This window comes from Sorex fumeus, unplaced genomic scaffold (assembly GCF_029834395.1).
Source record: "Sorex fumeus unplaced genomic scaffold, SorFum_2.1 ptg000054l, whole genome shotgun sequence".
Taxonomy (NCBI): Eukaryota; Metazoa; Chordata; class Mammalia; order Eulipotyphla; family Soricidae; genus Sorex; species Sorex fumeus.
Window position 1 is genome coordinate 20,311,888 of NW_026606111.1, and position 24,248 is coordinate 20,336,135.

Sequence of the window (24,248 nt, forward strand, 5' to 3'; positions counted from 1 at the left end):
TTCCCCTCTCACCTGATACTTACCTGGTCATCTGTGACTTCAGAGGGGACCTCTGGGCATGAGCTTCTGCCTCATGCCTTGCTACCACTCCTTGCTTTGTCTTTTTAACCAGTATTGGTCAAACATGGGTAAGATTATTATATTATTGTGGTATGTTTATATAATTTAACATCTTTAATCAAAAACTAAAAACTGAAATGTATCTAAAAATAATATTTTAGATGCTTGCTCTTTTCCCAGAAATTATAAATAGGATAAATATTTGTATGCAAAGCAGACCAATACTGGTTAAGGTTATAGAAATATAGACGAGTTCCTAAAATACCCCATAATTTTGAGTTTGTAGCTGCAGGAATTATAGCCATAATGAAAATTTCATTTTTCCTAATCTGAGAATGTGATCAAAGATAGGAACAACCTTTTTTTTTTAGTTTAAATTTTGCTGAAATTTTTATATATCTTAGAGGCATATGCTGTCAAGAATGAGTTTAATCAGAAAATGTCATATCTGTCTTGAAATTAAAAAAAGTCTTAAATATTTATGATGTAACTTATATAATACACATGCACACACACACACACACACACACACACACACACGGTTGGGGGAGTTCTATACTGCTGGTGCTCAGGGCTTAATCCACTATGCTCAGAGATCATTCTTGGCAGGCAACACCAGGGAACCATCTGAGATAGAGGGCATTGGAACTGGGTTGGCAGTGTTCAAAGGAACACCTTGCCTGATGTATTCCTTAGCCCTGAAAAATAGGAAATACTTTTTAAACTTTTACACATTTGACTTTTAAACTCTGAAAGTTCATACATTCCCTTTTAGACCATGAGGCCTGTCCTATGTGATTCATCTAAGAGACCATATAACCACTCATCACTCTTGTTTATAACTGCCCAAAATGTGCTGTGAAATCACTGTATGATTCAGATATAGCTATGAAACAAGGAACTTTTATTTGCACAAAAAAAACCTTAGTAGAGTAATCAACAATGAGGTGAAAGTAAATGCTAAGTAAGCATATTAATTACTTAGTTTTAATTAAGCTTGGTGTGTCATTAAATCTTTTCCATAGCTTGCTTGACTGTAGCAATGCTGATTTAATATGATTTTACTATATGTTAGCTTGTGTTCTGGCTGTTCTTCTTTAGTAATAAGTCAACCAAATTTCCTGTTCCATTTAAAAGAATTGGGGAAGGAAACCAAAGTTCTGACTGGGATAAAAGCAAGGAAAAACAAAAAGATATCACAGCAGTTTTTACTAATGCATTTAAAATACTATAAAAATTTTGTATGTTCAGTAGCTATCTTGCCTCTTTTCTATTTCTATTGTTCGTTTTGTTTTTTTTGCTCTACTTGCTGGGCTTGGGTACTCCTGGTTGTTGCTCTAAAATCACTATTAACCAAGCAAAGCATTTACTCAACACATTGAACCATCTCCCTGTTCCCTGTCTAGCTTTTGACTCTGTAGCACTGTAGCACTGTCCTTCCACTGTTCATTGATTTGCTCAAGCGGGCACTAGTAACGTCTCACAACAAATTGTGAGACTTGTTGTTACTGTTTTTGGTATATTGAATACGTCACGGAGAGCTTGCCAGGCTTTGCCATGTGGGGGAGATTCTCTCGGTAGTTTGCCAGGCTCTCCAAGAAGGGTGGAGGAATCAAACCTGGCTTGACCATGTCGGCCGCATGCAGAGCAAATGCCTTACCCTCTGTGCTATCGCTCCAGCTTATGACTCAACATAGATAAATCCCTATCATCATAGGTTATAAAGTACTCATCAGAACAGGGATGAGTACTTAATGGCATTTTTAGCTCCATTGATTCCCTCATGACCACCCATAGTAAAAGTGTTCTTGGCATCTGTCATTCAGATTCTCAGTATTTATTGCATATTGGAGAACTGTGGCCACACAGTAATGTATGAGTTGGTAGAAAAGTAGCAGGTTAGAAAACATATACCAGGACCTTTTGGTGTTATTTTACTTTACTGTGTTCAGTTTAGTAGAAATGATGCAATGCAATTGAAAGGTCTCATTAAAATCTCTATCTTTGACAATAACTTAGTGGTGTGCTTCATCATTTCTTAGTTTCTCACAACTTTAATATTATTAATAATATTAGAGGATGAAGGGCATCAGCATTGCCAGATGTTGACGTTGTCTGTAATCTTATTTGTTCTTACTCATGTGGGTAAGTCAATAAATTTTTGTTGAAAAAAAGTGTTTCAAGCAGCCAATAATCATTTTTGTAAATAATATTCAAAATAGTTCATAAAACTACTGAAAAATACATATAATATATGAAGGATGCAAAGAGAAAATTTAAAGATAAAGTGTATAATGCTTTTGTATGATGGTTTTAGTATGACTTTTAGTATGAAGGTAAATATGAATACAGCTATCACATATATACATTTTATTTACTAATTAAATTATAAGCTTTAGTGCTTGTTCTGATATAACTATTTTAATGTCACCTTTATAAAATGTTTTGGGGTATTTATATTATTAATGCAAGTAAAGTACTCTTATTAGTATCACTATCATTATCAACCCGTTGTTCATAGATTTGCTCGAGCAGGCCCAGTGAGGTCTCCATTCATCCCTGTCGTGTGCTAGTGTAGCCCAATGGCACATTGGGGGCTCTTTCAGGGTCAGGAGAATGAGGAATGTTCCCTTATCTATCTAAGCTGTCCTCTCCCCCAGCATGTGAGACCAGTTTCCAAACCGTGGACCTTACCTGCTGGTACTTATCTCTACTGATCTTGGGTGTTAGTCTCCCATAAAAAAAGAGTTTTATGTATAAATCAACTCTTCATGGTAGTTGACATAAGAACAGCACAAAACTGTTTTCTAATATTAAATGCATGAGATTTTATAGTTTAATTTCTTATTATTTGATGAACAAAATAAAATGATATTGGTATTCAAGGCAGATTTGTTTGTTTGAGGCAGTTGCCAAAGTTTATAAAAAATATAAATCAATATGAGAAGCATGTTTTTCTATGTTGTACTCACCATCCATTTCTAGAATTCCCAATTCATCATATAATAAGTACTGTAATATTCATCATTATAGATGCATAAACTGCTGGCCTTCAGATTTTCAGCTTTACAAAAATGAATGAATACATTTGTCTTCATTAGTTGAACATAATGCACAAAAATTGATGCAAATTATTCATCTTTTTGCAGGTCAAACCTTCCATTAAAATGCATTCTATTTTCTCATCGCATAAGCAGCATAATTTTAGTATTATTCAAGTGATTTTGCAAGGCTAAATCAAGATCTAACAATTTTCAGGGACCTGAATTAAACAAACAAAAAACCCTGAGATTATACCTGCAGAAACTGTACATTTCTGACATACTTGTTAATGTCGTTAATGTCTAGATTTCATGCTACTGAAAATAGATGAGAGTTTCAGTAATCTATGCCTTCTCCATAAGATGTGATCAACCCATTCTGAAGTTTAGAATTCAGGAAGACTGCAAAGAAAATCTGATGAATAGTGAGCACCAACATTAGCAGCCTTCATTAGTATTATAAATGCTGACCATATGGTTTAAACAATGCATAGATGGATTTTTTTTGATGAAAATAGAGGTAGTTCTGGTAGACATTATATGCAGACACTGAATTTCTTAGTTTATTTAGTGAGTACATGTTGATTACTCCAAAGCCTTGAGTTCAAATGTGACTACAATGTGCATCTATAATGATGAATATTACTCTTCACATCAGTTAGCCAGATTGACTGTGCCAGACTGTCAATAGTTGCCTAGAGAATTAACTAAGATCAGTGACACAATCATATTACTAGGAAAAATGTCAAAGAAAAGAGGTAAGAGGTATAAACACTAGATTTTATAGTGTGGCTTTGTAGTCAGATGAATTCTCTGTAAATCTTAATTCTTCGTGACTTTTCTGGATATATCTGGTTGGTGAAATGACTGAATTTTCTTCTGACTCTGTGTTCTTATTTGTAAATGGCTGAAATCACTTACAAAATGAATTTATGATAAATTTTAAAATATCTGAATCCGAATACATGCACCTTAAAACATTCACTAGGTTTTTTATCTGTTAACCAGAATATGGTAATTAAGAACCATCATTTGAGAGAGAAAGTGCTATCTATTTTAAAATATCAGACAATTCCTATTACAGGGAATTGATTATTATTGCATATAACATAATTATAAAATGTGAAATTAAGTGTTTGCATCCACAAGCACTTAGATATTTAGTAAATAGAGCCCAAGATTTATTTAGAAAAAATTCATTTCTTACAACACTTATACTTCCTTTTTTATTTCGTCAGAGAACTTCCATTTATCTACTTGCTTAGAATTGTAAATAATAGAAATAACTTAGAGTTAAGCATCCCCTTTCTCAAGAATATAGGCATTAGAAGAAAAATTTTTAGAGGGATTCCCAAGCAGTACTCTGAGAACTTGGGAGTCACTATGTTGAACATAATGCACAAAATTGGCTTGTTTTCATTGCTTGATGGTCAGTGGCTCGATGGTTCAGTGCTCAGAGCCAGAGTGGAGGACTGCAAGTCTCAAGATGAAAGGAAGTGATAAGGTGCCAGGGATGAACCTCATTGTCTTGTACATGAAAGTCATGTTCCCATGACTCTTGAGCTATTGCCACAAACCCTGAATTTAACATAAACTGGGTAAAATAAAACATAAGAAGTCTGTATTATAATATAAGGACTCAAAGTGGCAGAGTACTGTGTGGACCAAAGAGGTCAAGTAAAATTGAATATTTTACTTATATAGCAATAGCACAGCGTTAGGGCATTTGCCTTGTGCGCAGCCAGCCCAGCCCGAGCCGGGTTCTATTCCTCCGCCCCTCTTGGAGAGCCTGGCAAGCTACCAAGATTATCTTGCCTGTATGGCAAAGCCTGGGAAGCTTCTCATGATGTATTCAATATGCCAAACACAGTAACAACAAGTCTCATAGTGGAGACATTACTGGGCCCACTTAAGCAAATCAATGAACAAACGGAGGACAGTGTTTGTTTTTATTTTTTTGTTGTTGTTTTGACTCAATGTATATATCACTTTCCCTATAAAAGCAATATTCCTCCGAATTTTTGAGTAGTTGATTAAGATGATGGTTTTATTTCAAAGGGTCCAACTTTCATAACTTATTCATTAAAACTGATATTGGATTTAGAACAAAAATGTCACAGTCAGGAATCATTCCTGAAAATTCCATTCTAACTAATATCCAAATGATTACTATGTAGATAAAAAAAAGTATAAGGAAGGCAGAGTGTCAAGGATAAAACTGCTTCTATTTCCATACTTAGTGTCAAAATATTAAGAATTAATACTCAGAAAAGAAATGTGACTACAAATCTACTTCCCCAGACATATTTAACTAATGTATATAAAAATTGTCAAAATCAGTAAAAATGGTTTATTTTTTCAGTATGTCCTGATAATATTTGCTCTTCTCATTCTTTTTCATAGAAGTGGAGAATACTCAAATGTAAATGAAAGTAAAATAAAATTAGAAATATTTGTAGATAGTTTAGTGACTCATATGAGCATTTCCCTTTTGATCTTAGATACTAGAATATTCTCTAAAGAAATAATAAAATATTCCTTGAAATTAAATTCCTTTAGCTTTCCTACAGAAGACATAAATAGTCTGTATTTTTATGGACTATAATCAAGGAACTAATACCACCTAAGACAATTATAGATTTTTAATACAGTTACTTTAAATTTTATTTTATCCTCATTGTTCTTGGTGTTCATTTAATATCTAATCTGTATCTTGTTCCCTAATTCATTTCTGTTTCATTTTTTAATCTTTCTACTCTCATTTCTACACTCACAATGACAATTATATATGACTGCATTCTCGCATGAGCCATGAGCTTGGTATCTTGTACCTAGCTCTAACTTTTACATTTAGAAGAAATGAATAGATTTGTCATGCTATCACTGCCATTTCCCTCCAAAATATGACTTTCTAAACTAGGAATACATATAGGAAAAAAAGAAAAAAATTAATTATGGAAGGGGACATGCTATTGCCTATACCCTTTCTAAGTAAAGTAAATCATCTTGTATATTAATATTTACTCATTGAGTTTCTCCTAAATTTATGACATCATAAATGAGACCACTTCTTGCTTAAAATTTTGCATGTTGTCAAAAGTTTGAAGGAAAAACCTAATAATCAAATTACTAAATTGTGTATAACAGAGATAGAACTAAGTGTGCATGGCAATGTGTTTTCTAGTTCTACAAGTAAGAAACATAATATTAGGAAGAAAGGAACAAGAAAGAAAAAACGGGGGAGGATAAAGAGAGCAGAACAGGAGGAGAGGAGAAAGGAAAACATGATCAGGAGGAGAGAGAGAAAGGACGAAAGAAAAGGAGAACAAAAATTTATATGAAATAAAGAAACACTGGTACAAAAATAACAGTCTCAAGAAAGATGGAGTCAGGACGTAGTCAGGAATGAAGGCAGTGATGTCTCACAACTTCCCCCTTCTGAAAGTGTATTTTTTCAAGTAATTGCCCACCACGCGGTTTGCTCATATTATATTTTCAACAAGAAATTCATATTTTAATCTTAGAAACACATTATTGTTCTCAAAAGTGCTATCTTTAAAAGATTTGTTTGGTTGCTATCTTCCTAAATGAAATATCCTTCTTGAGTTATGAAATTAATTACATACCACTTGAATTACATAGTTAATCGGGATGGTAAATAAGAAGTAGAGTATTATTGAAGTTTGTGCTATTTTCAGTGTGGTAAATTAATAAAACCAAGATAATCAATCAGGATAGATTTTATTTATGGTGTTTAAATGTATCAGAGAGAGAGAAAGAGAAAGAGAGAGATCGAGAGAGAGAGAGAAGAAGCACAACATATCACTTTTATGTTAGAAATGCCTTTACAATATATTATTCTCATCTTAAGATATATTTATTGAGTTCCTCTTACATAAAAAATTATCCACAATTAAATATAAATATGTGATAATAAATTAATCGGTGGACAGATGGGTAGATATATAACCTCTTTCATAAAGAGTTGATACTCTACATAGAAAATAAGTCACATCTTGAAAACACTAGGTCACCTAGACCGAATGTCCTCAAGTGATCAAAATAGTAAGTCATATGGAATATGGTAATTCATTTAAATTTAAATTTGAGGAACAGATTTTAAAGCTAATCATTTTTTAAAAAATCTGAATTGTATTTTGAAGTAAGCACATTAAGAAGAAAGAACAAAAAACTAAGAAACACAAAAATTTTCTAGTATGCTTGGATATGACTGTGTAATGAAAAGCATGTTAGAGGAATAGATTATATCCCCTTGAAAAGAAAATTGTAAAAAAAAATTGCAAAAAAGCCATGTATTTCTACTTTTCTTCTGAGAGTACTAAGAATTATGCTAAAGAAACTTTCCTGGGGCTGGAGCAATAGCACGGTGGGTAGAGTGTTTGCCTTGCACGCGGCCGACCCGGGTTCGATTCCCAGCATCCCATATGGTCTCCCTGAGCACTGCCAGGAGTAATTCCTGAGTGCAGAGCCAGGAGTAACCCCTGTCCCCTGTGCATCGCTTATATCTCATAATTCCAACTTAGGGAATTTGCATTGTATGGTCTCTTTTTATTTCTACTTTTAGCTTGCCTACTCCTACTATGCATTACTCAATTAATCCTATTATATTAATTTTTAGAAAGTAAATAATGGATTCCATCTTGAGGAAAACAATTTTTGACTAGGATTTTAATTATTTTGGTAAGTTTTAGGTAAAAATTACAAATTGGAAAATTACAACAAAAAATGAAATGAAAGGTAACTTTGAATACAAGTTATAATGCTTAGTATTTTTCTATAAGTAGAAAAACACTGATAATTTTTTTTTTTGGAAAATCTTAAAACTTTTCAGAAAATCTGCGTTTTACACGGCAGTCCTGAGTTATATCACCACCACCATCAGAGCACCATCAGGGTGATCCCTGAATGCAGAGCCAGGAGTAAGTGATGAGCACCTGTGGGTGTGGCCCAGAACAAAAACAAACAAAAAGAGAAAAACAGACTGTGCAATATGGCATCAGAGAAAAGACAAAAAGATTAAACTTTAAACAGGTTGTTTCTCCTGTTTTTCTAGGAGAAAACTATAAAACTAATCCTTTAAGGAAGATTTTTAAAAGATACATCTACTTCACTATTCTACCTAGTCACAAATCACAAATCACAAATCATCCTGTTAATCGTCGATTGCCTCGAGCAGGCCCCAGTAACGTCTCCTTCATCCTAGCCCTGAGATTATATTCAAGGCTCTTTAGGAGAATGAGACCCATCATTGTTACTGGTATTTGGCATATTGGGTACGCCATGGGGAGTTTGCCAGACTCTGCCGTGTGGGCAGGCTACATTCGGTAGCCTGCCAGTTTGTCCAAAGTAGGAATGAGATAATAAGATGTCATAATAGGATGTTGCGGCCATGCGGTTCAGGGAGCTGGTTTTTATAGTCTCTGAGTCTTGGCCGTTGATGGGATTAATTCTACCTAGTAGGACAACAAATTAGCAAAAGCATTACTTATAATATCTACCAAAAATTAGTATTATTAGCATAATACTAATTTATATATATATCACTGCCACCAGTGAAAAGAACATTTTTCTCCCAAGCACAAAATGATAAACAGAAAATCTTATGCATCATTGAAATTTATATCACTCAAAAATCTGATGGTACGTTGTCATAATGATTTCTGAATGATACAGATTTTCACAAATATGTTATTTCTGTTATTCACATCAAACTGCAAATATGAGTTATTACCTATTATTTGAATGATCGGTTGTGAATCATGAGTACCTTAAATTAGTACACTTAATCCCATAACACCACTTTTCTATAACTTTAATAAACAGAAGTTACTGTTTATCAATGCTTTTTCCAGTGCAGAATGATCCCTGGACTTTTACTAGAAATCCAAGTCTATTTCTCTTTGTAGGTTTTTGCTTATTGTTATATGGATTTTCTAATGTTCTGGATTGACTCTGGCTATTGAAAGGAGACACTTTCCTCCTTCAAAAGATTTTTTTTAAGGTTTCAAAATCTAGAAACATGACCCACTTGATTTATCTTCTTAAACTTCTGTTCTCTGCCTTATTCCTGTTGCCTTATCTACTTAAAATAATTATTGGCATAGTTCAGAAAATGTGAAAAAATTCCATGCTCGTCTTATGATGCTGACCTTTAATTATGAAACTTTGGGTTCTTTGAAAGCGTTCAAATACCCACCCCACTCCCTTTCTTTTTAGGTTCTCCATATAGAGACAAAATAACGATAGCAATTCTTCAGCTGCAAGAAGAAGGCAAGCTGCACATGATGAAGGAAAAGTGGTGGAGGGGCAATGGTTGCCCGGAGGAGGAGAGCAAAGAGGCCAGTGCCCTGGGGGTTCAGAATATTGGTGGCATCTTCATTGTTCTGGCAGCCGGCTTGGTGCTCTCAGTTTTTGTGGCAGTGGGAGAATTTTTATACAAATCCAAAAAAAACGCTCAATTGGAAAAGGTAAATGTCACTTTTTTGCCATTTAAATCAATAGTTGTCATAGTAAAACAAGTTATTTTTCATCTTTCCAACCAAGGGTAATTCTGTAGAACTGTGACTACTAATTGTCTTGTGTCATTCGTTATATAACAGAATCACAAAAAGACCTTAAGATCACCTTTGTGATTTTTTTTATTTCATCACAATATGTCTACTTGTACTCAAAACTTGCAAAAAAAAAAAGAACACATTTGCTCCGTTAAGTTCATTACAGTTTGCTAAATGAAAGGATATTGAAGGAAGCAAAATTTAGGAAAAAGCTTCTCTCTAGACAAAGCGTGTATTATTATACAGTGTTGCGTAGTTCTAAGCTAGGAGACAAATTCTGAAATGTAGTTGAATAAATGTTCAGTTAAGAAAAATCATGGTATGATTAATTCCAACATTAACAAAATGTTACACTATTGTAAGCTTTCTGACTATTGCATATTATTTTTAATAAGTTATTTATTTCCCTGTACTAGAGTCTTTAGAAGAATATGTAAAATCTCAGAATATTCAGAGCATTGCAGTTTTTCTTTGAGTTTTAAGTGTATTTAATATTTTATATATATTTTTATATTTTATTCTTACAAAGTTCATGAACTTAATTTTGATTATATATTTCTAGTATATAATTTTCTCAGTTCTGTATGTCTGAGGAAAAACTACTGAAAATTTTCAAATATAAATTACTCTTCATCTAGGAATTTATAACAACATAAAATACTGCTTTAACATTTTTATGTATTCTGATACCTTTGTGTTTTGTATATAGTTATTTTTATTTTTCTAAAATAAAATATTTCAAGATCTTCTGTGAGCATACATTCCAGTGGCAAATATAATGAACAAATAATGATACCAAAAAACTTCATTCAGGAACACAAGGCAAAGAGTCTACTAATATTCTTTGAAGTCCTTGAAATGTTTGGGCCTTTAAAATGATGTTAAATTATTTATAATTTCTGGAATCAAAATTTTGTATATGGCATTTTTACATAATTTGCTTGGTTATAATATTAATGTTTAGAAATAATATTCTTGTGAATATTTCTATAGTCCTATGCTATAGAAATTAATAAAATTACAAATAAAATGTTTAATGAATTCAGACAATCACATGATTTATTTTTTCATATTTTACAAGATAAGTATATTTGTTAACTTAGTCATATAAAAATATTTTATACTGTTTTGACTATCCATTAAGTTGAAGTACATTTTTAATGCTATGATCCTGCTGTCACAATAAGTTTTGTAATCAAACCCAAAGTACTAATTAATGATAAAAATATTAATTCATTAATTTCCATTTTTGCTACCATTTTCCAATAAATGTGATATATGGTTAGTTAATGCTCAATATGAAGTAAAAGTAATCTAGAAGAAATTTGGTTTTTCTAGCTGGAACCTCAAATAATTTATATGTAATGATTTTCTTTCAGTTATAGGTCAGTATTAAAATAAAATAGATGAATTAATCTCTTGACAATATGTGGTATTCTATTGTCTTTGTCTCTCTGTGTCTTTTTATTATATATTATCTGGACTATGACTCTATGCATAAAGCTTTGCAAGTATTCTGCTTAAAAGAAAAACAAAAGACAAAGGAATTTAATTCTTAAAGATTATTTTTATGATGTTATAAATAATTAGTGATTTTTTTATCTATATTAATATCAATTTTATGGACTTTAAAGTGTTATGTTAGTTTCCTTTCCCTAAATTTTTATGCAACATTTTATAAATTAAATGTGAAATATCACCTTGAAAAGAAACAACTGTGTATATTACATAAGAGTTATTACTTTTCCAGTTCTTTCACACTAGAGTAATGATTTTCTTAGTTTTTAGAGTGAAATTAAAATTGCTAGTTTATTTTATGTGACACTTCAAGATGTTTGATCTATATCTTATAATATGATGTCCACCACTGAAATTTTATCTTTTAATTCTCCATAATATGCACCTTTTTTCTAGCTGTGCCAACTCTTTTTTTTTTTGGCTTTTTGAGTCACACCCAGCGATACTCAGGGGTTACTCCTGGCTCTGCACTCAGGAATTACCCCTGGCGGTGCTTGGGGAACCATAGGGGATGCTAGAGATCGAACCCAGGTCAGCCATGTGCAAGGCAAACGCCCTACGCGCTGTGCTATGACTCCGGCCCTCCCCAAACTCATTTTTCAATTTTCCAACAACATACAACACTGACAACATCCAACATTGACAGACAGTGACAATCCAATTTTGTTAGATCCATTTCCGTTTTACTTAAGCCAGTTTATTTTTTTCTGTATTTCTACCCATTAAATGCCCACCAGTCATTTTAGATTAGTAACTCAAGTCTAAGCATTAGCCTGTCCAGAGCTCTTCCAATAACAAAGTGTAATGGATTATTTTGGGTATAGGCTACAGTTGTCTACACAAGGAAGTGGTAGGATTTCATTCCCTACTAAAGTAAAAAAAAAAATACTAAAACAAAGATGAACTAGTATTTCAATTTTTTTCCCTCAGATATTTCAGATTCTATGATCATTGAAAAAACATTTTTTCTTTTCCTGTGACAATGTGGGGAATTTTGTCCACTTCAAACTTTTTCAAGCAATAAGTCTGGAAACCTTTCTCTGTGAAGTCTATGCATATCTCCATTCTCATTCTCCCTTAGCCCACTATTTATTTATAATTATTTTTTCTTGATTTATATTCCTCTTTAGTTTCTTTAGCACCACGATGCAGTAATTTTGGCTTGTAACTCCAAGATCTCAAACACTGCCTGTCAATGTTTGAAAATCTCCCTTCCTTTCTCCCTTCCTCCTTCCCTCCCTCCCTCCCTCCCTCCCTCCCTCCCTCCCTTCCTTCCTTCCTTCCTTCCTTCCTTCCTTCCTTCCTCCCTCCCTCCCTTCCTTCCTCCCTCCCTTCCTTCCTTCTTTCTCTTGTCTTTTTTCTCTTTTTCTTCTTGCTTTCTGTCTTTCATCTACTTTAATTAGTAATACATATTTTCTCTTGGACTAGATCTTGACTTCTTAAACTGTGTGTTGCTACCCCATGTGAAAGGGGTCACATAGAGGTTACATAAGATTGGAAAGAGTTCATGTTTCTGAATTTACAGTGACAAAAAATTAATTCAATATCAAGTATATGATGAATCTAAGATATTTTGATTAGTGCTAACCTAAGTCATTGTTCTTAGGCAAACAGTGCAAGTGAAAAAAATTTAGTAAACCCCAGAAACTGTTTTTTTTTTCTTTTTTGGGTCACACCTGGCAGCGCTCAGGGGTTACTCCTGGCTCTGTACTCAGGAATCACTCCTGGCGGTGCTCAGGGGACCATATGGGATGCTGGGAATCGAATGCAAGGCAAACGCCCTACCTGCTGTGCTATCGCTCTAGCCCCCCTCCCCCCAGGAACTGTTTAACACCTGCTTTAATTTATTAAAATTTCCCATACTATTCCTAGATTTTATCATAATATGTTTTTTACCTAAATTTTTGAAGTGTAAAATATAAGGAAAGCATGAAATTACTCATTAATGCTATAATCTTTCATTGAGATTCAAACATGCAATGGATTTTTTTGCACATTGAAGATGATCAATTATGTATATATATACATATGTGTATATATATATATATATGTGACTCTGTCACTGTCATTGTCCTCCCCTTGTTCATCAATTTGCTCGAGCAGGCCCAATAACATCTCTATTGTGAAACTTGTTACTGTGTTTGGCATACTGAATACGTCATGGGTAGCTTGTGAGGTTTTGTTGTGATATATATATATATATATATATATTATATATAATAGTTTTGAGCGACTTGAGCCATGTCAGCCATGCTTAGGCAGTACTGCTGACTTTATGCTCAGGAATCACTTCTGGTTGTGCTCAATGTAGCATATGTGGTGCCAGAGATGATGCCGGAGTTGGCCACGTGCAAGGCAAGCATCTTATCCACTATATTATCTCTAGCCCACAAAGATGTACTTTGTGTAGCTCTGGCCCCAAACTAATTTGTTACCTCTTATCCTCTTCTCCTTTTTTCTCTTTATACTCAAAAATTATTCTAGAGTTTTTAAAGAGAAGACATGAAATAATCTATCTTTATATAATTAGACTTGCAGACATATCCATTACCTAGTTGAATATGAAATTTACCAAAAATAAATAATTATGATTTTTTCTTGTCCTGTTATTTGTAATGATGGTAATAAAAACTTGACAATATCTATTACTCTTTAAGGTGAAAATAAAGCCATTTTCACTCTGGGTTTGGGTCTTACCCTGTGCTGCTTGGAGGTCCAGCTCTGTGCTTGAGATCAGAAGTGCTCAGGAAATGATGTGGTGCTGGGGATTTTACATGACTTCAGGCATGCACAGAATATACTCACTCCATTGAGCAGTCTCTTGGCTGCTAAAATATATTTTATAGCACGTATTTTGTTAAATATTAACAAAAATAAATTTTGATAAAGAGAAGTTTGTTTTTAATTTCAAGATTTTTTGATGAGTCAGAAAAGAATATATTATTTTTAAATGAAAGTGAGTTAATATAGAAAAGAGCAAAGGTGAAATGTGTAGTCCCTAAAGAATTTTAAGACTATAAATTGCATACCTTTCAGATAACCACAAGATGGTGCATTTCAGTTTTAATAATACTTATAAGTTTAATTTTGGTACAAATAGGAATGCACCAAAGATATATTTAAAAATTAATGTATTGAAACATACATTTTCTTCATCATTTTTCCAAAGTATAAAAGACTTTTGGAAAGATCTCAACAAAATATGAACAGAAATGTATATTTTCTTTTCTGACTGTGAAAAATTATGGATAAACAAGTATATTTTCATCTTATATATTTCCTGACTTTAAAAAATTACCTTAATTCTGTTAAGTAAGGAATCTATGAAACTAGTTTCTATCTGAAACATTTTCTAGTGCATTTGAGCTTTATAAACTTGTTTGAAGGGTTCTCTTTCTGATTTTGCTCTTATAACTAAAATAGCTGTTTGATATAAAGATATGCTCCATCTGGTAATATTTATATATGTATATAATATTGTATTGATTTGGTAAGGATGAATTATATGGTAATATATTTTATAAACTATTTTATGATCATTTGAATGAATATTTGTATATATCCATTCAAAAGATATTGATACTTCTGTATTATTCTAATTTTCAGCAAAAATAGTATGTGATTATGTGATACATGTTATTATCTTCTGTTTTATATAATTTGTATATGGAAATACTTTTCTTTCCTTGAATTGGAAATGCTTATATTTGGATAAACTTTTTATTGAAAAACTTAAACAGATCTTTGGGTAACATGAAAAACTTAATGCAGCTGTATTCCCTTATTGTTACTTAAATAAACAAGGCATAAAAATAGATTGAAGATATAAACATGTGTATGAACTACTGACATATTAAATTTTTTTAGCTATTTTCTGGCTTGGACAAATATTTATATTATAACTTCTATCTAATGGGACCAAAAAACATTTTAAAAACTGTATCGGGTATTTTTGTTTGTTTTGTTTGTCTTTTGGGCCACACTGAGTGGTGCTCAAGGTTTACTCCTGTCTCTACACTCTGGGATCACTCCTGGGGGGCTTGGGCAATACTTTTTCTTTAGAATGTATTTACTCAGTTAATTTATTAGTAATTCAAAACACCAGTAAAATGAACATAAGATAATCCCTATATAAAAATATCTAATTATTGAAAATTAAAATTTTTAACAGTATATAAGTGTATCAGTCTGTATTTGAATGACAAATGGAAAAAATAGATATACCACATTATAGAAGGACACAGGAATGACACAATGCTAGTGGTAATGATGAAGACAAAAAAAAATTTAGTTTAATACAATATTACTCACAAGAAAATCTCTTTCAATGTTGGCTGTGTTTGTATTGCCGGAATCAGATTAATAGAAATACTGTTCTTTTATACAAATATTTACAAATTACTTCAAGAATGTTGAAGCATTGGTCTAACTAAGATACGACCTACAAAATGATGTTATATTGGCTAAAATAGACTAATATGAACAGAAACACCAGTAAAGATATTTCAATATTTCTATATCCAAATAATGTTTATTTAAAAATCACAGGTATTCATCTGAGTCTTCTATTAACTGAATTTAGTATACTTTTCATTGCATTTGCAGTTAAGAAGTTAATAGTTTGAAATTTTTAAATGTAAGAAAAATTTAGCTGTAAAATGTTATCTTAATATAGTAAAAAATAAACTTTGTAGAAGTATTCTACTTCTTATTGTTTTAATGTTATTGCCATTCTCTGATAACAGAGTACCATTAAATTTCACTATAATATGCATAAGGACAAGCTAAGGTTTTAAAAGTATTTTTTCATACAGATATATAATCACACTTTTAATTGAAATGTTAATATTAGTTTCATTTGCTAATATATTTTCTATGGATTATAAGGCATTTGTTTATGATAACTCATACTTTTTTATTCCTTTAAGTATTATTAAATTAAGATAATATATAGGCAATAATTTCAATATCTAATTTTTTAATGACTTCAGAGATTTTAAAATATATTCCTTATTTCATTTGAACACTAAATTACCTTGATAGCTATACAATTACTATTATTTGTATTGTGTAGACAAAGACAATAAGTTCTTCAAGGTTCAAGCATCTTCCCAAAGGTCAAAGATGCCTTGTAAAAAACTGTTCACAAATTATCATAATGTAAAAAATTTAGAATGGAAAATCTAACTCTTATGTTGATAGTTTTTTTCACTGAAATTTCAGTGATAAAACCTGTAGAAGTTTGAATTATATACATTGAATATGGATTTTGGTAACAGCACTATCTGTTCATTTCACGTTTCTGAACATTGAGTGTGAATTTTAAAATTAAAAGATGAGATTATTTATCAACTTTATTTATCTATGGATAAAATCAGTTAACCTTTTCACAGATCTTTTGAAATAGTCATGATGTATATTATGAATAAACTGTTTTTTAAATAAAGATAGTTAATACATTATAGCTATCTTTTACATTTGTCTAGCATATGTGACTATTGCCATATTATTTTTATTGTTATTAAAGCCGATACACTTTGCTGAATTTTAAGAAAAGAGACATGAAATAAAATACTGGATTTAAAAAATATCTTTCGTGAAAAAATACAGTTATGAATAGTTTCAAGTATGTGATGATTAATATGCTCTTTATTAAAATGGACATCACAATTGTCTTGACTAAAGTGATGTTGAAACCTGTCTGAACTTCTTGATTGTTTTTTTCAGCTTAAGTAGAGGAGTGTAAAATAATAACTCCATTTTTTTCTGTCTCATTATATTTGGAAAATGCAATATAAAGACTCTGGGTAATGTTTTGTAATATTCACTATTTTTGAATATTAAAATATTGTGTTTATCATTGTAAAATAAGCTGTGCTAAAACATAGGATGCTTTATTATTTACCCAGTTAGATATGTTTTCCATAAAATTTCTGTTTTGCATTTAATTTATTATTTACAATCTATTTTTTAAAATAGGTTTAGGTAAAAAGCTCATCTGATATTTTTATCGTTATTATTTTGAGTGATTAATGTAATAGAGATTGTTTATAATAGAAATGTAGAAAACAGAATTCCTTTTTTATCTCTGATAGATATAAGTTGTGCATAATGTTGAAAGGACATTTTGACTTGTGTTTCAGTATTTCTGGAGATAACATAATAGTTATTATGCACCTATGTGCAAAATTCTACCTGCCGCAATAATAATTTTTCACAAAGATTTCTCTAAAACTGAATATCAAGATCACTGTTGCTATACATATTCTAGGAATGAGTATTAACTAATCATTTTCATCTCTCATTGCTTCACTGTTATATTAACATAGCCATAGATAAATCCATGCTTTTGATGCATAGCATTATCTTTTATTTTAGAAGAATGCCAATTAAAAAGCATATAAATCAGGAGGAGAGGGTGGAGAGACGGTGGGCATGACACTTGCCAGAGATGATCTCTGAGTATAGAACCAGAGCCAGGAATAAGCCCTGAGTACAGCAAACACAGCAAGTGTACCCCTAAAACAACCCGTACTCCCCGCCAAAGAAGAATTCAGAAGGAATGTCATATGAAATGGCATTTGCTTTGCTCATGTTATATGTAGATGTTTATTAAAATGATTCATATTACATATCTATATCTTATATTTCAGTACAGTTATGACTTGGCTAGTTGAAATACCACACAGTATGGGTTAATGACATGCAGGGCCCCAAATGACTATCTGAAATTGCGTCTACTACATATAATTCAGAATGCTTGTCAAATGGATAATGATGTCAGAAATTGCTGGGAAAGTGTCTAAGAGTAATGTAGGTACTCAGAAATCAGGAAACAAAATGTTAAGCACTAGTTGTATGTTGCTTTATATAAAAATATGCAACAAAAAATCTAATAGAAGCAGGTTGAAAAAGTTTTGGTAGGACGTCAACAAAAATGCTTGAAAATTATTCTGAATGATTAACTTAATATTATTTAGTTAATCTGTAGAATTAAACAATAGGATTGCAAGACATTTAGTTTCCTTTTTAAAAACAAATGACATACGACTGTTGATAATATTTTATATTATTCCTCCTTGTGGTGATAAGCAAATATATACATTCACTATGAAGTGATGAGCTATTAAGTTCAAAAATTAAAACTGGTTAATTTTTTAATCAGTTGCTAATTGCTTAAAAAATTTCTGAACATAAAGTTTTTAATATAAAATAAAATTTAAACATGTCTATGTTCAGTATGGAGCACTGAATTTTTAATATTTTTTAAAAAATTTTACTTCTCCAAGTGCTGATAGTGATTTTTTTGAAGAACATATATATATATATGTATATATATATATATGCTGTATTACACTACAAAGATAAAACATAATGGTAAAAAATTATATGTAAATACAACCAAATTTATTCCTAAAATTTTCCAGACATTCATTGTTTCTGGAGTTAGATATGTGTAAATGCAGGTTGCCTCATTACATATAGTGAAGTTTATGATGACTTTTACTATTTTAAATGCAATTATACTTGCTAACAGCTCAAAGATTTAAATTTTCATTTTCAGGAATCTTCTATTTGGTTAGTGCCACCCTACCATCCAGACACTGTTTAGTAAACTTTTGAAACTTACTAAAAGAGGTTTTTAATAATGGTTAGTATCTTTGTGCGTTTCTTTTTCTTTTTTGTAGTCTGTTATATTAATGTGGAGAAACATTTTTGTTGTCGTTTCACCCTCGGAAACTTGAAACTTTCTATATTTAATGACATAATTTCTGGATTTTTGTCCCTAAGAAGTGACTTGAAAAGCAGATAGATTATCTTATTTTTTCTACTCCTCTCCTCTTCTCCCCTTCCCTTTCTTCTGCTCCTCTCTCTTCTAATCCCCTTTCTTAGCCTCCCCACCTCTCCCCTTCACCCTTCCTTCCTTCCTTCCTTCCTTCCTTCCTTCCTTCCTTCCTTCCTTCCTTCCTTCCTTCCTTCCTTCCTTCCTTCCCTCTTCATCACCGTCTTCCTTATTTCCTCCTCCTTCTTCTTCTCCTCCTCCTCCTCCTCCTTTTCTTCCTACATCTTTATTCTAATTCAGGAAATCCCCATAGTTTCATCTGGGGTTTTTCAACAAAGCTTTATTTCACAGTTACATAAAAAGACATTTTAAACATTGCAATCATTTTATGATACAGGAAAGACAATTAAATTTCATCAAATGGTAGCATGTTAATCCTTCCTTTACTTAAAACCAGATGGAAATTTTTATTCATAAGCATCACAAGAAAACAAGTGTATGTTTCAATTTTTATATTTACATATAAATAAAGTTATGGAATATATTCTAGATATTTAAAAATGTTTTTGCCTTATACAAAGGAACAACAGTAACTGCTAATACTATTGAATTAAAAAATCATGTTTATTACAAACTCTTACTAACTATAAGGATTATTAAAGCTTTATGATGGATGAGAAATAGTCTGTGAGAAGATAACTTATTATCCCACAGTAACTTCATTAGTAACAAGGTAAAACTTTCAGAGAAAAACATTGATCAAAAAATAACTGTCAAAATTCAGCTTTTTAAAGGAAAAATTAATGAAAACAGTCATTTGATATTATATAAACAAAACTGCTGGTTTGTTAATAGTTGTTTCATTAAAGTTTTGTTTTGTCAAAGTCTGTATAAAATCTGTAAAGCCTCAAAATTTTATTAGTCTATAAGATCATAATTGGCACCTCCTAAATTTGAGAATATAATTTTCTCAAGATCATTTTAGATTATAAAATATAAAAATACTCAGAACCTTGAGATAGGTAATATTTACCTACCTTACATTTTGTAGCATTCTAAATTGAATAAGATATAAATAAAGGTTTTATGTTTTTATCGTTTGAAATTAAGTATCAAATTATTGAATAGTTCACTCTTTAGCTTATTAGAAAGAAATGTTATAGTGGAATAGACATATGCATTTATGTTTTTTTCCACAAGAAAATCCGTTACTTAGATCATTTTAGAATAGACGATAATGATTTTACATATCTTATTTTTTCAACTAACAAAAATGTCTAAAGATCAAGTTTATAAAAATGTGGGTATTATGAATTATTTAACATTTGGAAAACATTCATTTTCAATGAAACCATTTCAAGCAATTCAACGTTATTCACATCCTATAACTACTTGAAGTGTCAGTGGCATCAAGTTTGACTTTGTTATTTTATCTAATCATTTCTTCTGTTAAATGTTTCAACAGAGAGCCAAGACTAAGTTACCTCAAGACTATGTAATCCTCCCCCTTTTGGAGTCAGATTTTTCCATTTCTCCAGTGTTGTCATCACCATCATCATCTTCATCATCATTATCATCATGTTCTTAATAAGTCCATCTAATAGTAGGTATAAAGCAATAAAAAACACTGTCTCCATATACTGGCTATCAGGTGTCATATAAATTCTTCAATAGAACTACTTCATGAATTTAAGGCCTGTATAATTTAACACATAATAAAAGATGCATAGCAGTACCTGAAGTTAATGGAGATACCATGTATGGCATTTAATCATCACCCGTTACAAATACTAATATACTAACTTATTCACAAACTAATATTATTAAACCAATACCAAAGCTTTATTTAGTTAGCTGGATAACATATCCAGTGTATTTTCTTAAGAATCTGAGACAACTTGTTGAACCAATTGAAAATGGGAAATGTAAAATGAGTCTTAAAAGTATAAGAGTAATGTATAGCTATTGTTAATTCAGTCACCATTTAAATAAAAGTAAAGTAAAAGTAAAGGCCCTCCCGTTGATCATCGAGCGGGCTCGAGCGGGCCCAGTAACGTCTCCATTGGAGACTTTGTTGTTACTGTGTCTGGCATATCGAATACTCTCGGTAGCTTGCCGGGCTCTCAGAGAGGGGCGGAGGAATCGAACTCGGGTCGGCCATGTTGGCTGCGTGCAAGGCAAACGCCCTACCGCTGTGCTATCGCTCCAGCCCATTTAAATAATTCATATAAAATCAGTAACATGAGAACTTGATCTCTCTTTATTACAGTTCAGTGAAAGGTATAAATAGGTCTATAGGTTAGAGAGAAAACCATGTTAATGAGAGCAAAATTCTAAAGGGTAAAATTAAGTTGAGTGAAAATAATGAGCCTGGTCAGTCAGAAGGAGCTTCTTGATTAAATTACAGTTGAGTCACATCCTGAGGTAAAGGTTATAATTGGATTGATATGATGTATAAGTAGAGTCATCAAGACACAAGAGAAGGGATAAGTGAAGGAGAAATACCTCTTAGGTCCTAACAGAAAAAGGTGTGTGTAGAAAAACAAAGAATTGGGATGAAGACTGGAAGAGAAAGGAAGATATTTGATTAAAAGACACCCTGATGAGGAAATACAGGAAATTTACAGGTCAACTCTTTTTTCAAGAGAGAATTATATTAAAATATTTTTCCCATAAGGTATATTACCTTGGTAGTTTTGAACCCTTTTGCAAGGAATAGTTTAGACATAGACTTCATTCTGTTTAAGATTTTCATAACAGAAAATTGAGGATGCAACTCCCAAAACTCAAGATACAACCAGAGTAGGAATAAAAGGCCAAAAATTACAAAATTGGATCTAAAGATATTTACTTACTGTTTAGATGCAAGCGACAGAAAGCTAATTATCTTCTTTCTCCATCATGTAGATGTCTATGTCATATAGATGCCACCTTAATTATATTATTGTTTTAGTATCCAAAATATTATGCATGCAATATGTTTTAATAAATCATATATAAAGCATAATATTTATCCTATAATAGTTTTTAATTAGTCTTAGTTGATAAACAAAGCAGCAACACATAGGCTAAAATGTTTTCACATTAGTAGTTGACTTTTTTCCCATTATTGTTCACATGTCATTCTTTGCAATTTTGTAAATTATTTTGTACTTGTTAATGTTTTCGCTTGTTTTCCACATTTTGGTTCTTGCAGAGAAAGAGCCTAAATCTCAGTCCACCTGAATTGCAGCTAAAAATAGTAACTGTTCATAATCTAAGTTATATTTTACCAGCACTCATATATCTCAATTTACAAATATGAGTCTGTAATATGAATTTTTAGGAGTATTACTGAGTTCCAATAACAACATTTATAGAAAACATAGTGAAACTTAATGTAAATTTGGAAAAAGTTATTCCATAGGGTTATTTTACTTTTTTATGGGATAAATAATTATCAGCTATCAGTTACCAAACATATGAAGAAAAATTTATGTTCATTTATGGAATTTTAATGAGTATACAATTTGTTTTTCATAAGTCATTTATTTGTGATCATTCTTGTTAGTTCTGTAAGTGAAGTTAAATATATAAATATAGAATTTATTTTCTATTGTTTTATGTCTATGTGAGTGCTATTTTTGTTTTCTTTTGATATGCACAATTAATAATTTATTTTTAAAGAAAATTTTTCATATTTCACATGCTATTTGGAAATTAGTAAAATTCTCCTTTATTTTATTTTACTTCAAGAATAGATTTCTGCTTGCAGATTTGTATATGTGTTTGTCTTTAAATTTTAAGGTATATTTTTATCTTATATCCATTTTACTCATTCAATTGTATTTGATCTATATGTAATATATGCATTATTATTTAACAGTTCATTTTAATATTGTGTGTAGATTTTCTTTAAACTAACCCGCTTCAATAAAAATTTTAATTATGTATTACAAGTGCAATGGATGTTTATGACCTTTATAATGAAGTATTCTAATGGTCAAGGCTGCTATGTTGGAAGAGCTGTTGAACACGGTTTTATTTTTGCTTCTAGACTGTTGCAGTGACCTGCTTTGTAATATTTTCATTTTTTGTGTTCCTCTATAGAGGTCCTTCTGTAGCGCCATGGTAGAAGAACTGAGGATGTCCCTAAAGTGCCAACGTCGGTTAAAACACAAGCCACAGGCACCAGTTATTGTGAAGACAGAAGAAGTTATCAACATGCACACATTTAACGACAGAAGGTTGCCAGGTAAAGAAACCATGGCATAAAGCTGGGAGGCCAAATACCCAAGCACAAACTGTCGTCTTTTTTCCAAACAATTTAGCGAGAATGTTTCCTGTGGAAATATGCAACCTGTGCAAAATAAAATGAGTTACCTCATGCCGCTGTGTCTATGAACTAGAGACTCTGTGATCTAAGCAATTGCAATGATCAGACTTGATTTACAAGCATCATGGATCAACCAAGTTACACGGGGTTACACTGTTTATCATGGGTCCTCCCTTCTGAGTGAATGTTACATACACATTTTGTGGCTGGTTTCAAATGCAGTCCAATCAGAAATTACAGGTTCCTCTAGAAGTCCAACTGTTGCCAAGAGATGGAATATCAATGCCCTAAGGGTAAACAGTACAAAAATTTATTATGAATAAAAATACTTGGAATCAGCAAAAACTGTTGTGTTGCAAGAAACAGTACAGTCTTCTGAACACCCAGAATATAGAGTTGGTTGTGTAAGAAGCCCCAAACTATTCAGTATAATGATTATCTGAATAGATGGTGTGTTACAGGATGTGAAAAGAATGTATTGCAAAACCAAATCTGAATTTCATGGCTAGTGGAATGCAAAACAGATCTTCATCAGTGTTTTCTTTTCTTTTTGACAGTTGGTGTCACTGATTGAGATATAGATATCAATTTTCCAAGGCAATAATGTTTTTTCTTAAATTCACCTAGGCAGGATATTTAACATGCAACTCTACCATTCTCTCCCTAACCCCCACCCTAGCAACCTTCAACCTTCCTCAAACCCACACCAAGAGTACAAAAGCAGCAGTTGGTTCAGAATCTGAATTCAAAAGAATGATGTTTTGCAATCTTTGTCTCAAATTGTAAAAGAGAGCTGAGTATTGATGGCTGTGTGGAAGACTAAAGCTTTCATTTTAACATTCAGTTATGTTAATCTAAGCCCTCGGTCCTGCTGTAAATGAACTTGATGGAGCCTAGGCAAATATCGGTGAAAGGAGAAAGGGGACTGGTCATTCATAGAAAGCTCTGTGCAGAGA

The 24,248-nt window shown here is 31.8% G+C and overlaps 1 protein-coding gene across 4 annotated transcripts in view; it reads left to right on the plus strand.

Annotated features, from left to right (window-relative positions):
• GRIK2 (glutamate ionotropic receptor kainate type subunit 2) overlaps positions 1-23,343 on the plus strand; it is a 672,268-nt gene extending 648,925 nt beyond the window's left edge. For 3 of the 4 annotated variants that reach the window (XM_056124987.1, XM_056124989.1, XM_056124988.1), the window contains 2 exons: positions 9,339-9,589; positions 23,067-23,343. In XM_056124987.1, coding sequence (XP_055980962.1) covers positions 9,339-9,589; positions 23,067-23,231 — 416 coding nt within the window. In that variant the 3' untranslated portion in view covers positions 23,232-23,343. Of the gene's footprint in view, positions 1-9,338; positions 9,590-18,758; positions 18,846-23,066 lie in introns of all 4 variants that reach the window. The other variant, XM_056124990.1, reaches the window with a different exon arrangement.
• Positions 23,344-24,248: the final 905 nt, after the last annotated feature.